This window comes from Diabrotica virgifera, chromosome 2, assembly GCF_917563875.1.
Source record: "Diabrotica virgifera virgifera chromosome 2, PGI_DIABVI_V3a".
Classification (NCBI taxonomy): domain Eukaryota; kingdom Metazoa; phylum Arthropoda; class Insecta; order Coleoptera; family Chrysomelidae; genus Diabrotica; species Diabrotica virgifera.
In genome coordinates this window covers 70185845-70204780 of record NC_065444.1, presented here as the reverse complement: position 1 = coordinate 70204780, position 18936 = coordinate 70185845, and the positions used below count along the sequence as shown (strand labels likewise).

Here is an 18936-nt window from a genome sequence, read left to right as displayed (position 1 = left end):
GGTTCGCTAAACTCAGACGCAACTGGCTATATATTTTAGTCGATATTTTTTTTGTTTTTTGCGAATTTTGCAAAAATTGGCAAAATTACTAACTATTTAGTGATTATTAAGTATTTAGTAATTATTTTTTGCCAATTTTACTAAAATTGGCAAAATTACCGACTAAAATATCTAGAAAGTTGCGTCCGAGTTTAGCGAACAGACTATATAATATGAAATTACAGTCTTCTGATTGAAAAAAAAAATTAAAATTTTCCTCAAATTACGGATACCCATCAATTTTATTTTTTATGATAGATTACCTCCGTTATTATTAACTTTACGAAAAAAAATTATTCTTTATAAATGTCTGAATGGTCTAAAAATAAGATGCAATCATAAAATATCAAATTTTATCAATTTTATACGAGGTATGCCAAAAAATATGAATCTCACTCAAGAGTAAAAATACCTTTATAGTTCACAATATTTTAAGTAGTAAGATGTAATTGCATATTGAGACATAGTTTTTAATTCCGAACAACTTTTTATAATAACAATTTTCAATATTATGAAAAGTAAAGGTACTTTACTCTTCGGCGAAATTCATATTTTTTTACACACCTCGTATAAAATTGATAAAATTTGATATCTTATAATTTCATCTTGGTTATTAGACTATGCAGAACTTTTTATAAAGAATAACTTTTTTTCGTAAAATTAATAATAACAAAGTTATCATAAATAAACACAATGTTGGTTATCCGTAATTTGAGAAAAATTTTCAAAATTTATTTTTTCAATTAGAAGAATGTAATGGCATATTATAACATAATTTTTAATTCCAAACAAGATGATTGCACCTTAGGTTTTAGACTATGCAGAGCAGTTTATTAAGAATAACTTTTTTACTAAAATTGATTGTATGTATTAAAAAAGTTTCCCATATGGTTCCAAATTACACAGACACACTGTATAATAATACAGTATGAAACAAAACAATGAGTTAGTTCTTTTATTACGTTTATGTTTTCCAAACTTTTGTTACTTTTAATTCTTGTTTTGTAGTTTCTGCATTTTATTTTTCATTGTACAGTGCCGGCAAAAAAATCTTTACAAAGTGAATAAAACGTATAAATCAGGATAATTAATATTTTAATTTTACAAATTAATACTTTATAAGTATATTTAATTTTGGGTTCTGTAGCAGTTATGAAAGGGTTGAACATTACTACTACTTTCAATTGATAAATTGAATCTCTTGAAACACCAATATCACGTGCTATGGTAATTGCAGAGTTCCCTTTCTTAAGTAACATTGATGCACGGACGTTCCGTTCATTTGTGGGTTTCTTTCGCCCCAGAGTTTTTACATCAGTTTTTCAAGAAGTTTCACATTAACTAATTGTATTAAGTCAACTGAGCCTGCTTGGCGTTTGATGGGAGAGGTGATGATGTACTTGCGTCGCCAGGTGCCTGTAGTTTACTGCCATCTTATTTTCTTTAGTTTATTCTGTGCGTTTGTGCTGTTGATACAGTTGGATTTATACAAGTAGTCAATGTGAAACCTCTTGAAAAACTGAAGATCTATGGGACGAAAGAAACTCGACGTTACTTGAGCTGGTTCTGGAGCTCTTAAAAAACACCACCTAAGTCTGACACCATCATCAGGCATGTAGTAATGTTGAACCCTTTCACAACTGCCAGAGAATCAAAAATTAAATATCCTCATAAAGTATTAATTTGTAAAATTTATATAATAATTGTCTTGATTTTTGCGTTTTATTCGCTTTGTAAAGATTTTTTTGCCGGCACTGTAGTAAAATGTGTACAGTTGGTTTATCTTTTAGGTTGCTTACAAAATAAGAACAAAATGAAAATTATGAAAACACCTGAAAATTCATCTCCGAAGATTTGGGTAGATACGCCGAAGAAAAAACTAAATATGAAAGTTCAAAGTGCAAAAGGACCTTACACGTGTGCAATTTGTTTAAAACAATTTTCTCATCGATGTAATCTGAACATACATTCGAGAATACATACTAAGGAAAAACCTCACAAATGTGAAATTTGTTTGAAACGGTTTACTGCAGCAACTACTCTTAAATCACATGTTATGGCTCACACTGGAGAAAAACCTTATAAGTGTAATATTTGTTTTAAGCAATTTACTCAAGCAGGTACTTTGAAATCACATTTGAGAACCCATACTGGAGAAAAGCCTTATAAGTGTGAAATTTGCTATAAACAGTTTAGTCAAATAAGTAGTTTGGAAAAACATTTGAGAACACATACTGGAAAAAAGCCTTATAAGTGTGGAATTTGTTTGAAAGGATTTACTGGTCCAAGTAGTTTGAAAACACATTTGAGAACCCATAGTGGAGAAAAGCCTTATAAGTGTGATATTTGCTTTAAACAATTTGCTGAGGCAGGTAATTTAAAAAAACATTTGAGAACACATACTGGAAAAAAGCCTTATAAGTGTGATAATTGCTTTAAACAGTTTACCGAGGCAACTAATTTGAAATCACATTTCAGAACCCATACTGGAGAAAAGCCTTATAAGTGTGATATTTGCTTTAAACAGTTTATTGAGGCAAGTAAATTGAAAGCACATTTGAGAACACATACTGGAGAAAAGCCTTATAAGTGTGATATTTGCTTTAAACAGTTTACTGAGGCAAGTAATTTAAAAAAACATTTGAGAACACATACTGAAGAAAAGCGTCTCAAATGTTGAATTTGTTTGAAACAATTTACTGGTTCAAGTAGTTTGAAAACACATTTGTGGTCGGCTTCTTAATCAGTACAGAGAGATATGCACACCTTAAACCGATTCAGTATCGGCGGATAAAAAAGTTTGATGGGCTTCCCGATTGCCTTCAAACTATTCTGTCGGCCGACGGTTTAATCAATATTGCATAACTAGGATACGCGCACACACGACGATTTTTTATCGGCCGATAGTTTAATTCTCTCCTAGTTTTGGTGTCCGATACTCGTGCCGAGCGAATATTTTTTGAATATTTTTGCGAAAAAATGGCAATGTCTAATTCACAATCGTTAATTGTAGAAACTTGGTTGGTCCAATTAGCAAGACTAGTTCATTCAGAAGCACTACAGCGATTAGTAAATAGCATCAAGTCAGTATAAAATATGGACTACAAATGAACGTTAAGAAAACCAAGTTCATGATTATTTCTAAGCAACACACAGTAGGAAGGCTAGATATCGAGGGAAAACAAGTAGAAAGAGTGAATAACTACAAAAATCTGGGAACCTGGGTAACAGAAAACAACGACAAAGGTAGAGAAATCAGGACACGTATCGAAATTGAAAGAAAAGCATTTATAAAAATGAAAAAAATGTTTGTTAATCGAGACCCTCCTCTGGAGCTGAACATAAGAGCCCTAAGATGCTACGTGTTCTCGACTTTGTTGTATGGAATGGAAAGCTGGACACTAAAGGTAGACAACAGAAAGAAGTTAGAAGCATTTGAGATGTGGTGCTATAGAAGGATTTTGAAAATACATCCAACGAGTTACAAACCTACGGGTTTATAGCAAACCTACGATAGGAGAAAGAACTACAAGAAGAATAAGTGCTGACTATGATCATCCGATAAAAGGCGAAAAACTTTTTTGGGTAATCAAGTAATATAGAATACATTTTGTAGAATTTTCCACTAAATAATCTGTCACTCAGAATTCATCATCATCAACAGCAGTTCCATCCATCGTCGGAAGTAAGCCTCCCTTAGGTGTATCCATTCATTTCTGGTTGTTGTTTTTGCATCCATCTGTGGCCAGCCATTCACTTGATCATCATCAGGTCATCTTTTTTTAGGTCTGATCTACTTCTCTTGCTTGTCCTTGGTCGCCATTCAAGAATTCGCTTTATCCAAAGGTTGTCTTCCATTCTTCCTATGTGACCAACATGTTCCATTTTAACATGGCAATCTTCTGGATGACATCTGTTAGTTTGTATCGTCTTCTTATTTCTTTCATTGTGAATGGGACGCACTCTAGGAATCTCTTCTTGGTTCTTCTCATCCATTGTATGAGAGCGATAATAACATTTCTGGGTAATTTTTGCACTGTGCGACTACTCACTTCAACAGTCAAATACGAACTTTAGAACTAGATCCTTCGAGAATAGTTGGTCGACAGTTTTGTTAGTCTGCGCCCCCTTCACCATTCGACTGTTTAGTTGGCTCGGTATGCGCACTAACAGCCCAACCCGACTAAACTATCGGCCGATAAAAAGTCTACAGTCTGCGGGGGCTCTAAGTGTGATATTTGCTTTAATGATATTTGCTTTAACACTAGAAAGTCGGAGGGGCAAATTTGGCCCCTGTTGCGATTTAAAGTTGTTGTAGTTTTTTTATTTGAGGCAATAATATTTTCATATTTTATGACTTTTAATATTTTGATACAAAGCTTTATTTAAAACAAAAAAATATTGTTTACTAAATTTATTTAATGGTTTTTTTAACAAATGTACAATAGAAGTCTAAAGGGGCCAAATTTGCCCCGTGTAAGTTATTATCGTTTTTTGGGAAATTCGACGATCCTTTCTTTCAAATTCCTGTCGAATGGGTAATATTATATTTATGTATGTTTATTATAGACTGGGCATCGGACAGGGAAGTAAAATGTCGCATTGAGCAAGCTTGACAAGCTTTCGTAAAATTCAGGAAGGTACTGACCTGCTCAGAGTTCGACCCTACACTGAGACTAAGGTTTACTAAATTCTACGTGTGGTCGGTGCTGCTATATGGCATAGAGGGCTGGACATTCAAAACGAGGGATATAAACAGATTAGAAGCCTTCGAAATGTGGCTTTATCGCCGTATCCTAAAGATACCATGGACGGCGAAAGTCACAAATGTGGATGTACTTAAAAGAATCAATCAAGACCGTCAGCTTTTCGAAAACATCAAGAAAAGAAAAACGGCGTATTTGGGTCACATGCGAAACGAAAAATACCAGTTCCTTCAACTTATAATCCAGGGTAAAATTGAAGGCAAGAGAGGAATAGGACGCAAGAAAATGTCCTGGCTCCGAAACATAAGGCAATGGACAGGGATTAACGACATACAATCTCTGATACACATTGCAAGAAACAGAGAGTTAATGGAAAATGTGATCGCCAACATCCATTAGTGGATTTGCATTTGAAGAAGAAGAAGTATGTTTATTGTAAATGGTTACCCTTATACTGGTACTGATCATCTACGTAATAAAGATACAATTGTTGGCGAATACAAGTGAACACAAAGATGCAATTGTTGGTGTAGAGGACCAAATAGAGTCGTAGAGTGGAGTAATAGGAGTAATGGAGTAATAGTATAAATGTCTTTATACTACAAAAGTAACTTCAAGGCTGTGGCTTATGTACGTGTTTTATAATACTCTTGAGTTGGAAGCAATAAATGCATGGATTATTTATAAAGAAATAACTGGAAGTAGACTCAGGTTTCGTAAGTTTGTTCTTCGGCTGTGTGAAGAATTATGGGCCCCATACCTTGTCTCCCGAAATCTGGAACTACGTCTAGCAACACCAGGTCTACCAACAACTATCACTGTTACTATCCAAAAACGAACAAAATATCAGTTGAAAATATTTTGTAAAGGAAATCGTACTTCCAATCATTACCACGGTTGTAACAAGGCAATGTGCGGCAAATATCAAAAACAGCAAATTGTATGGTGTTCCGAATGTTTTTGAAGGGCAGCGAATGTGTTAAACAATAAAAGTAAAAAATTAAATTAGATTCTACCGTCTAGAGTAGATTTAATTTCTTTAAACTGAGTTTTAATTGATTAAAGAACGTGGGGCAAAAATGATCCCTTCCGGCTTTCTAGGTAGGTATGCTAAGCCAGGCTTTCAAGTGTTAAACAGTTTACTGTGACAAGTAATCTGAAACCACATATGATGATTCACACTGGGGAAAAGTCTTACAAAAGTGTGATTTTTGTTTTAAGCAATTTACTCAAGAGAGTAATTTGAAATCACATTTGAAAACCCATACTGGAGAAAAAAAAGCCTTATAAGTGTGATATTTGGTTTAAACAGTTTAGTCAAATAAATAGTTTGAAAAAACATTTGAAGACACATACTGGAAAAAAGTCTTAGAAATGTGAAATTTGTTTGAAACAATTTACTGATGCAAGTACTTTGAAAACACATTTGAAAACCCACACGGTAGAAAAGCCTTAAAAGTGTGATACGTATTTGCTTTAAACAGTTTACTGGGGCAACTAATTTGAAAAGACATTTGAGAACACATACTGGAAAAAAGCTATACTAATGTGGAATTTGTTTGAAGCAATTTACTGGTTCAAGTAGTTTGAAAACACGTTTGAGAACCCATACTGGAGAAAAGCCTATAAGTGTGATATTTGCTTTAATCCTTTCAGACCTGACTTTTTCTCCGCAGAAAAAAAAGGTCTATCTAGACGGTCCAGTTGCATGAGGCACAGTCGATGAAATTAATAAAAGGCCAACGCCGTAGTATAAAACTCAATAGAGTCTACGGCTTGGTCTGGAATAAACTGGCGTCTGATGGAAGGCGTTGACGACTAAGAACGGTGTATATATACAGCGTGTCTACTTGAGTTGGAAACATATGGGAAACTTTTTTATTATTAATTTTACGAAAAAAAGTTATTCTTTATAAAAAGTTCTGCATGCCCCAAAACCTAAGATTCAATTATCAGATATCAAATTTTCTCAATATTATACGAGGTATGTCAAAAAATATGAATTTCGGCTAAGGGTAAAGTACCTTTATTTCTCTCAATATCGAAAATTCTTATGATAAAAAGTTGTTTGGAATTAAAAACTAAGATGAAATATGCTATTACATGCTTCTTATTGAAAAAAAAATATTTTCTCAAATTTATGGATACCCAACATCGTTTTTAATTATTACAAATATCATAACTCGTTTATTATTTATTTTACGAAAAAAAGTTATTCTTCATAAAAAACTTTGCATGGTCTAAAATCTAAGACACAACCATGATATATCAACTTTTATTAATTTTATACGAGGTGTGTCAAAAAATATGAAATTCGCTCAATATTATAGCACCTTTATATTTCACAGTATTTCAATTAGAAGGATGTAATTGTATATTGACACATAGTTTTTAATTCTAAACAACTTTTTTAATAACCGTTTTCAATATTGTGAAAAATAAAGGTACTTTACTCTTGAGTGAAATTCATATTTTTTGACATAACTCGTATAAAATTAATAAAATGTCATATCTGTTGGTTGAATCTTCGGTCTTAGGACATACAGAGATTTTTATAAAGAATACCTTTTTTCGTAAAAGTAATAATAAAAGAGTTATCGTATGTGTAATGAATAAAAACGAAGTTAGTATCAATAAATTTGAGAAAAATTTGGAAAATATTTTTTTCCAATTAGAAGCATGTAATTACATATTTGAGCTTGGTTTTTATTTCCAAACAACTTTTCATAATAAGAATTTTCGATATTGAGAGAAATAAAGGTACTTTACCCTTAGCCGAAATTCATATTTTTTGACATACCTCGTATAATATTGAGAAAATTTGATATCTGATAATTGAATCTTAGGTTTTGGGGCATGCAGAACTTTTTATAAAGAATAACTTTTTTTCGTAAAATTAATAATAAAAAAGTTTCCCATATGTTTCCAACTCAAGTAGACACGCTGTATATATACAGGGTGGTTCATCTTATTCGCCTCGGTCTCTGTAGAGAAAACCATTTGATGTTTTAAAAAAATTTCTTCGCAGATATATACAGGGCCTTTAATACTACAACCTAAAAATAATTTTAATTATACAGGGTGTTCCAAAAAAGAGTGGTATATCAAAGTTATATTTTTTCTTATGGAATGCCCTATATCTGATTACATTATTGAATTGACCTTAAAAAATAAGCTATACTTTCATAAGGGTTCCCTATACCTAAATACAGGGTGTTTTGATTTATTTCGATTTTTATAAAAATGTAAGGTTTTAGAAAAAAATAAATATCTACGAATCTAAGAAGCAGTAACAAATTCTTTCTTGGATCTTAATAATAGACTATTTAGCATACTTAAACAGATGCTTATTGCAACAAAATTTCTTACAGGGTGGTCAAAATATGAGATTGTTCTATTAACAAATTCAAGCCGTAATAACTTAATTATTTTAAATAGAACACCCTGTATCTTACTAGTCTATCGCGTAGAAAATTTACTTAGCTTTCAATTTGTACTAGGGTTTCCTATACCTATCTTTTTACAGGGTGGTCAAAATATTAGATTGTTCTATTAACAAATTCAAGCTGTAATAACTTACTTATTTTAAATAGAACACCCTGTATCTTACTAGTCTATCGAGTAGAAAATTTATTTAGCTTTCAATTCTTATTTTGGTTTCCTATACCTATCTCCCTTCATTTTTTAAATATTTAAAGATTTCCTAATTTGTAAGCTTTAAAAATTAGAATTAAGTACCTATGTCGTGGTTATGTACAACACATCACCAACAGTGGCAATATACTTAAATATCTTAGTCAAGATAGTTTCATTAATAAAATTCACATTTTTATCATTTAATCACACAGAGTGTTCTTATTTTAAATGATATACTCGATATTCTATTCTTTATAATGGAAGATATTTAAAATCTCTTCAATTCCATGTTAATATTCTCAATACACATGTTATTCTGTAGATATAAATTCCCATGTTATTCTGTAAATACCCATTTTTACATATTTTTGTACAATAGGCTCGTTTTTGTCAAAGTAGCCATTGCATTTAATTGTTTGTAATTGCGATTTAAAGATTCAAACAAAAAGTGGCGTTCTTAAATTTACTTAATAACCGTTGGGTTAAGATAGGGAAATTACTTATACGGAATGAAATATAATTTAAATATCTTCCAGAATACGGCATCTAATATAGGGTATGCAGTTTAAAATAAACGTATTATTCAATTTCACATGTCGGCCAAAATCAACTAAAATAATACAACACTCTGTGTGACTACATGATAACACTGAAAATTTCATTAATGACAGTATCTTGTCTAAGTATATTGCCGGTGTTGGTGATGTGTTGTACATAAACACTACATAGGTACTTATGTAATTCTAATTTTTAAAGCTTACAAATTAGGAAATCTTTAAATATTTAAAAAATGAAGGGAGATAGGTATAGGAAACCCTAATAAGAATTGAAAGCTAAGTAAATTTTCTACTCGATAGACTAGTAAGGTACAGGGTGTTCCATTTAAAATAAGTTAGTTATTACAGCTTGAATTTGTTAATAGAACAATCTAATATTTTGACCGCCCTGTAAAAAGATAGGTATAGGAAACGCTAGTACAAATTGAAAGCTAAGTAAATTTTCTACGCAATAGACTAGTAAGATACAGGGTGTTCCATTTAAAATAAGTAAGTTATTACAGCTTGAATTTGTTAATAGAACAATCTCATATTTTGACCACCCTGTAAGAAATTTTGTTACAATAAGCATCTGTTTAACTATGCTAAATAGTCTTTTATAAAGATCCAAGAAAGAATTTGTTACTGCTTCTTAGATTGGTAGATATTTATTTTTTTCTAAAACCTTACATTTTTATAAAAATCGAAATAAATCAAAACACCCTGTATTTAGGTATAGGGAACCCTTATGAAAGTATAGCTTATTTTTGAAGGTCAATTTAAAAATGTCATCAGATATAGGGCATTCCATAAGAAAAAATATAACTTTGATATACCATTCTTTTTTGGAACACCCTGTATAATTCACATTATTTTTAGGTTGTAGTATTAAAGGCCCTGTATATTTCTGTGAAGAAATTTTTTTAAAATATCAAGTGGTTTTCCGTACAGAGACCGAGGCGAATAAGATGAACCACCCTGTATATATATATATATATATATATATATATATATATATATATATATATATATATTGATAAAAGGTACGCTGTCGCCTCGCGGTGAAAACTATGACGACCTCGCCTCACCCTTTTGTAGTTCTTTTTTTCAAAAAATATATGCATATTAACAATGAGGGGAACTTTCTAATTCAGAATCTCTAAAGAAGGGAAACGATTTTAAATGTTTTTTTTATATATAAATTTACGGTGAAATCCAATGCGCTGTCGCCTCATAACTATATATGACTAAGAATGAAAGCCGGTAAGTTGTTGCCTCAGACGGCGTTGCCAAATATTGGAAAATGAATAAAGGATTGAATGGGTCGAACTTTGGTGCTCAGCGAGAGGTAGATATTTATTACGGATATAGGTAAAGAAATAGTGGGAATTGGTTTACATGTTCTATTGTTGTTTACATTAAAAATAAAAGATGGTTACTTTTGATATTTTAAATAAGCTTAAGATATGAACATGGTTTGTTTGGATTATGCGTGTAAAATTCTTTTATTAGTAGATATTGCAAAGCTAGTATTTTGCAGTAAATTAAGCTAAGTCAAATTATTTTGTGTGAATTATTGCTCTTATACAGTAAAATTATAAAGGCTCTTAACGATATAATTTATTATTTGCAGTAAACCTTATTACCTATCTCACAGAAAAAAGTGACAACGGTTTATTTAAAATTTTTAATTAAAAACCAGTTGTAAAAATGTTACAACAAGACGTATTCCTACAGCAAAGTGTACGAAAATAATCCATAAGGGGTGAAGGTGGGGTAGTTTTAAGGGCGAAAATGGTTTTCTGAAATTTCTGGCTAAATATTGTATCGTTTAAAAAAATTCAACGCAAAAGCTGTGGGCGATAAAAAAATCTACAATTTGTGTAGTGGTCTTTTGATCCTAATTTTAAAAAAATTTTAAGAAAAACTCAAAACTAGGTTTTTAGGTACCTATTTAATTTTTTTCTTCCACAAAAATAATTTCATTATGTTTTGTTTAAAAGATACCTAATATCTAAGTCGTCAAACCATTTAAATGAGGCTTTGGTTAGATGTTTCTTATATCTAAGAATAAAAAAGAAATTATAACAATAGCAACAAAAAGTAAAAAATAAAAATATTTCTATATTTTTACTTAAGCAACATATAAAAAACTTACATATGCCATACATATTTTATTTCACTTTTATAAGATGTTGAATTTTTGATTTTATAATATTGAAATTCACCTCTTTATCTAGATGGATATACGTCATCTTGAATATAATTTGAAAAGTGTTCTCTTAAAAAGTTTGTTTTTTAATATATCTTCTTTGTGGAGGCACATATGAATTGCATTCGGAATCTTCCCTCGCTTGGTTTTTTACGCTTTGTGTAGTTTTTTATTTGGATAGTACTTATCGTCACTGACCGTTTTAAATTCTTTACTGGTTTGAGCCAGAACATAACGTTCCTTTTGCCTTTTGCAACCAACGCTTTACTTTTTTTAACTTCTTGCATACCTGAAATACTTGAAAAATTAATATTTGTATTTTAAAGATTGATTTTTTTATTTTCTTCCGCATTTATAAATCGTGGTGAAAATCTAGTTCTTCAAGCGATTTTCCTTTATATTCTAAGAGAAGAGAATCCCTTTCCATTACTATTAAAAATGTTGACAATTTTACGGTTTGATAAATGTCAGCAGGTAATTCATATCATTCATCATGCATTTTTTCATCATGCCCCATAAACTTGGCAAATTGTTTAGTTTAATTTTTGGACATACTTAAAATTTGTGCTACTGTTGCAATATTTTCGCGTAATTTGTTGCTTGATATAGCTTCAGGGTATGTTAAATTCATTTTGCTTGTCAATTTACGGATCGCAACATCCCCTTTGTCCCATTTTAGCTTACTGCCTGGAACTGCAAACATATAGTTATTGTTATTAACGTCGGACGACGTCAGATATGTATTTATGTCTATGTTTTATTAAAATTAAAGTTTCTATGAAACCTTGCAACATTTTTGGAAGTAAAATAACAACAGCTCAAGAACTTTTACCAGAACCCACTGGAATTTTGTGTCCTCTCGTAAGTGCCTTTGCTCCTTCAGTTAAAACATTTTAAAAATCGCTGAAGTCCGTTTATCTTTTGTTACAAGATTGCTGAATTTTTAAATACTGAACATCACCTATTCGGCTTCTGTTAAAAATAATGATTAATGCTAAAGCTTGGTTAATTAATTTTTATGTTTCAACATTATCAATATTTCTCTCAAACGTCTACTGACACTTCACACCAATTTTAATACTTTCTTCTCAATATATTTTAATATCACTTACAAGTGGTACGAGCTTTGGCCACTTTTGTTCTTGAATATCTTTGTTAGCGAGAGAAGCAATTTCCAAACTCCAACGATTTGTCAGCAACGTTTTCAAATTATGTATTTATAGCCCTTGTTCAATTCCTGTATTTGTCTTTTGTTGTACACGTAAAATCCGCTGATTCTTTTAGTATTAAATGGAGCTGTTCATCGCAACATAGTTTTAGGTACGTACCCAAGTGCAACGCGATAATACGAGTAGTAAAACTGAAGATTTTTTAAAACTATTATATACATATAAAACTAAAGACTAAGTAGTTTCGTGTTGCAACGAAATTGAAAATGGTTATTCATTTTTGATTTACATGTTTACTCTAATTAGAGTACGAAGGGAACCATTCTCGTTGGAACTTTACCGCGCTGAGCAGAGGGGACGTGATTTATAAATTGTCAAATTCCCTCATCTTTCTTAGTCTCAGCATCCCTTATGGCTTGCAAATTTTAGAAGCCTCGGAGGTGTAACCAGAGAAGGTTCCCCTTGTTTTCAATCTGGTAGGATGTGGAGCAACATTTTTGGTGTTGTTTTATATGCTATTAGGTTGACAAATTAGTCTTTTGCTAGCAGTTGCCGCTAGGGTATCCCTGCCATTTCGGTCGTTGCAATTCGTGGCTGCAGGTCGGGGTTTGTCCTAGTTGGGTCAGAGAGCAGCATATGTGTCTCCTGATGAGAGACTAATAAGTTTCGAAACCAGTAGAGGCGCTTGCAGCGCTCTCTGATTGGACTAGAATATGATGCGGCTGTAGTTTCGCGTTGCAACGAAATTGAAAATGGTTATTTATTTTTGACATATAAAACTCTTGGAGCACTTGAGATCGTCAAAATTTTTGGGTCTTAAAATATGCTTTAAAGCAATCTTATTATTATTTACCAGCGTTCTATACTAAATAAGAAATATAGAGAGGGTTCGCATTCTTCCGCTACATGCATAGTTTATACCCTCTCTCTTATGTTTTTTTAAGTAATAATTACCAAAATTAACGTAAAAGTAAATGCTATACATCGAAGACTCTTGTTTCTTAACATTTAATTTGGGGACAACATGTTTTGGATCCATTGCACAGGCTGTAATGCGATTTTTTGCACATTTTGCGATTCAGAAACGTAATTATTACTGGAACCACCACGGTTTTTTGCTTGCAAATTTTGTTATGTCGTTTAAGATGATACCGTCTTTGCTGATAGTCTAGCTAGAAGGCTTACAAGACAAAATCAATAAAGTTACAGAAGTTGAGTCAGCGTTATGGATTGAATCCTAATATTAAGAATCCTAAATATATAAGAATCCGACAACATACAGCCAGTCACTGCTGCAATGCCGATACTAGCGCCAGTGATATACTGCCGAACTAACGAACCAAAAAATAGTGAAAAGGGGTACGTTGTCACCTCAAAACTATTTTTTGCACATCGATTCATAAGGTGGTTGGGAAACTGTCCTGAAATTTTCAGCCCAAAACGTTGTCGCCTCACCAAAGTGAGGCGACAACTTCATATATGAGGCGACAACGTCTACCGATTCACCGTTTCTGAGACGACAAGGTACCCCTTATCAATATATATATATATATATATATATATATAAAATTCTATTGAATCTTCTTAACGGAATATTGTAATAGTCTAAAATCACATTTTTGACATTTTTGTTTAATAGGCAGTCGTTTGACAGAATGTCTATTATAATGGACATTGGGACTATAATAAGAATTTAGGATAATAGTCACATACGATATTTTTTAAATACATTATATTTATATCAAGAAAATGTTAATTAAAGTAAATTAAAATATTTTAAAAAATTTATTATTTACAAAACCTAAATGTACCGGGTGTCCCAATAAGAATGGCTCTCGGCTATATCTCAGGAACCGTTTATAGTAGAGCTTTGAAATAAAAAATTTTATAACAAAAGTTGCCTCAGGAAAAGCCTGGAAATTATTTTCATAATTGTGGGACCACCGCTAGAGGGCGTAATTGAATATCAAAAATTAAAAAATCTAAATTTTACAAAATTTTCCTAATGAAGGGGCACTGGAAATCCAATCGTCGTATTCTTCATAAAATTCTACGCATATTTGATTTGACAAGTTTAGGTCTACCTTTAAAAATAAGAGGTGGGGGTGAGTGGGAACCTTGTTATGAAAAACTGGCTGTGAGTCCGGTTCTGCTTAATCAAATTTTGCAAACTTGGTCTTGTTGAATATAGATCTTTTTCATCAATGTAAAAGTTATGATTTCGAACCAACTTACTGAGTAATATGCCAGCTAGAAGGCGTTATTTAATTTTTTTCAGAAATCTAGTGTTCCTTGGAAAATATTAAATACAAACATGCATTTTTAATACCATATTACAAAATTAGACAAAATTAGCAACAGAATAGCGAAAACCGCATGTTAATACCTTTTTTCTATCTCGAGATATCTTACAAAACGTGTAAATTTAAAAACATAACTGTTACTGTCACCGGTAAACGAAATAATTCATTAAAAGTAGTGTGCTATGGAAACAACAAAGAAACATTTTCCAGCTGTCAACGTATATTAGGTCTTTTCAACGCTTCTCATTTGTTTCGAGCCTCGTTCACATCTCGTATATTAATATTATACACGGATTATACGGCATAAGACAGAGGCTCGAAACAAATGAGAAGCGTTGAAAAGCCCTATTACAAAGAAATAAAAACAACTATTTAGTGATGACATAAACGTTCAAATTTTTGCCCATCATTTTCGTTGCAAACATTTACTCTTTCAAGAGTAGATTGAACAGCAGTCTCAATTTCTGCTCTCGATATGCTTTGAATGGCGTTTAGTATTCTCTGGATAATGTATTCTAGAGTAGTGTATGATGGGCAACAATTTGAATATTTAGGTCGTCACTAAGTAGTTCTTTTTGTTCTGTGTTATATTTAATTTTAATAGTATTGTTTCTCTTTATATTGTTGTTTTAATTAATTATATTTTTATACGTTGACATCTGGAAAATGTTATTTTGTTTTTTTCCACAGCACACTACTTTTTATTAACTTAGTTTACCGGTGATAGTAACAGTTATGTATAAAATTTACACGTTTCTCGAGATATCTTGAGATAGAAAAAAGTTATCGACATGCGGTTTTCGCTATTCTATTGCTAATTTAATCTAATTTTATAAAGTATGATTAAAAATGCATACTTGTATTTAATATTTTCCAAAGAAAACTAGATTTCTGAAAAAAATTAAATAACGCCTCCCAGCTGGCTTATTACTTATTAGGATGGTTCAAAATTATCACGCTTACATTGAAGAAAAAGATCTGTCTTCAACAAGACCCAGTTTTCAAAATTTGATTTAGCAGAACCGGACTTACAGCCATTTTTTCATAACAAGGTTCCCACTCACCCCCACCTCTTATTTGCAAAGGTAGAGTTAAACCTGTTAAATCAAATATGCGCAGAATTTGATGAAGAATACAATAATCGGATTTCCAGTGTCCCTTCATTAGGAAAATTTTGTAAAATTTAGATTTTTTTATTTTTGATATTCAATTACGCCCTCTAGCGGTGGACCCACAATTATGAAAATAATTTCCAGGCTTTTCCTGAGGCAACTTTTGTTATACAATTTTTTATTTCAAAGCTCTACTATAAACGGTTCCTGAGATATGGCCGAGAGCCATTCTTATTGGGACACCCGGTATATTACATTTTTCACAAAAAATATGAGTTTTCCCTTTACATCCAACATTTTTGCATCTGGATGCTTCCTTTTTGTTATCGTAATCTGGTACATGATCTATTTTATAAGACTAAGTTTTCACTCTAATGGCATATATAAAACAACATAATGTTACTCTGGGGGAGGCAAAAGCTCGACAAGAATAAATCAGAGAAAACGGAAAAAGAAGGAATGCAACAGAATACGCATATAACATCAGATCCATGGCTCAAGATGAAAAGCTGTACGAACTCAAAGAGGAATTAACTAAAATCAAATGGGACATTGTAGGATTGTCAGAGGTCAAAAGAAGAGGAGTAATGTGTATAGAACTAGAATCAGGAAATCGCCTCTATTACAAAGAAATCATACTAGAAATTAACAGTAAGACAAGAATAAAACTAATACAAGTATATGCTCCAACAACACATGAGGAGGAAGAAATTGATAACTTTTATGATGACATCACCACAGCAATGGAAGACAAAAATATTAAAACAACAATCGTTATGGGAGATTTTAACGCAAAAATCGGAAAGAAAATGGAAGATTCAGAAAACAAAATAGGAAACTACGGACTTGGATCAAGGAATATTAGGGGTGAAAGGCTACTAGAATATTTGGAACAACAAAACCTTCATGCAATAAATACATACTTTAAGAAGAAGCCAAGGCGAAAATGGATATGGATCTCCCCAAATGGGGTGACAAAAAATGAAATAAACTACTTCCTATGCCAAAATAAACAAATCTTCGAAGACGTAACTGCACTTAATAAATTCTCAACTGGCAGCGACCACCGCATACTACGAGCCAAAATAGAAATAGCAAACTAGAGACGCAGAAAGCTAGAAGAAAACCAACGGCCACTGACCATAGCAGAATAAGACAAAACGCAGAAGAATATAGACAGACTTTAAGGGAAAACTATAAACAACAAGTAGCAAAGGAAGAGTCAGAAATTAATAAGATTAATGAAGAGATAAAAGAAAAACTCTTAGAAGCGGGAATGAAAACTGCCAAAAAACTAAGAACAAAAGAAAATAGATTAAGTAGCGGGACAGTTAAATTAATGGAAAGTAGACGAAAACTAATAAGCGAAAACAAAAGAAACACAGTATAATACGTAGAACTAAACAAACTTATTAGGAGAAAAACCAGAGAAGATCTAAGAAAACACACTGAAAATGAAATCGAGATAGTAATTGAGAGAAATAAGGGCCTAAAATGCTTACAACCAAATTTAAAGAAACCATTACTCATTTCAATAAAGGATGAAACAGGACGGGAAGAGAGAAGAAAAGATAAGATATCAGAAGAAGTAGAAAGGTTTTATAAAGAACTATACACCTCAAAGAAATGTTGTTCTGAAGCTATTTTCTTGTGGCATTTTTACAATTTTAACTATTTATAATGGGAAATAAGCCACAATATTATTAAAAATAATTTTTATTAACGTTTCGACGCCCAAATCGGGTGCCGTCAAAATACAAAATACTACTAACATAAACAAAAATGTTGTTGCTTAGTAAAAAAATTCTTCTAATAATTTATTTAATTTGACTCATTTATATCGGCAATTCAGATACATATGATACATTTTAAAGTAGAAGACTTTAAAATGATATTGCCAATATTTATGAGTTGCGTTCCTGGGACGACTTTACTGAAAAATAGTTCATTCGATTACACGAAATCAACCCCAACTCAAGAATATCCGTCACAAAAAAATCATAGCATGTGATCTGTCTTTAAAAAGACAACCACATGCAACGGTGACATTAAAATTCTCGCGTTAGAGATCTCATAGTAAATCACGAGGGAAAACCAGGAAAAACCTCGTGATACTATCCCGACATCGTAAGTATTTGTTCTTACATTTAATTTAACGAAAAAAATTAAAAATTAAACGAAACCAATTGTGTCGCAAATTCATCGGTGTAATGCAGTAGGATGTGGATGCCCATACTGAAAGAGGAAGTCAATAGAAAGAAAATACCACAATTAGTAAGTCAATAGTCGAGTTAGTACGTTTTTTATATTTTAGTATTACTTATATATCCATGTATTATTGATATTATTTATAATTTAAACAAAATTATAGTAAAGTCAGAATTTGGTATTAATTTTGAGAGTAAATTAAATGTAAGAACAAATACTTACGATGTCGGGATAGTATCACGAGGCTTTTCCTGGTTTTCCCTCGTGATTTACTATGAGATCTCTAACGCGAGAATTTTAATGTCACCGTTGCATGTGGTTGTCTTTTTAAAGACAGATCACATGCTATGATTTTTTTGTGACGGATATTCTTGAGTTGGGGTTGATTTCATGTAATCGAATGAACTATCTTTCAGTAAAGTCGTCCCAGGAACGCAACTCATAAATATTGGCAATATCATTTTAAAGTCTTCTACTTTAAAATGTATCATATGTATCTGAATTGCAGATATAAATGAGTCAAATTAAATAAATTATTAGAAGAATTATTTTACTAAGAAACAACATTTTTGTTTATGTTAGTAGTATTTTGACAACGGCACCCGATTTGGGCGTCGAAACGTTAATAAAAATCATTTTTTAATAACATTGTGGCTTATTTCCCATTATAAATAGTTAAAATTATAAAACCTCAAAGAAAGACGCAAACCTCAACACTCAGGAATATATCAAGAAAACAATCACGAATGTAAACTCAGAAACATTACCAAAAATAGAAAATTATGAAATAGAAGCCGCACTATCACAATTAAAGAACAACAAAGCACCGGGACCAGATGGAATCCTTGCTGAAATGTTGAAAGAAGGGAAAGAAGAAATCTTACAAACATTAAGAAATCTATTTAATCTCTGTATACATAAAGGAGAAATACCCGACGAATGGAACGAAAGTCTTACAATCCTGCATTTAAAAAAGGCGACAGAAAGGACCTAAAAAATTACAGACCCATCTCAC

General features: G+C 31.8%; 1 protein-coding gene across 3 annotated transcripts in view; it reads left to right on the top strand.

Annotated features, from left to right (window-relative positions):
* Window positions 1-18936, top strand: part of LOC126880082 (zinc finger protein 664-like) — an 80862-nt gene that overhangs the window by 48429 nt on the left and 13497 nt on the right. Inside the window, exon 4 of one of the 3 annotated variants that reach the window (XM_050643751.1) lies at window positions 1830-6639. The exons of 1 other annotated variant lie outside the window; for it this stretch is intronic. In XM_050643751.1, the coding sequence (XP_050499708.1) occupies window positions 1830-2719 (890 nt within the window). In that variant the 3' untranslated portion in view covers window positions 2720-6639. Of the gene's footprint in view, window positions 1-1829; window positions 6640-18936 lie in introns of those variants that run through there. One more of the 3 variants, XM_050643748.1, reaches the window with a different exon arrangement.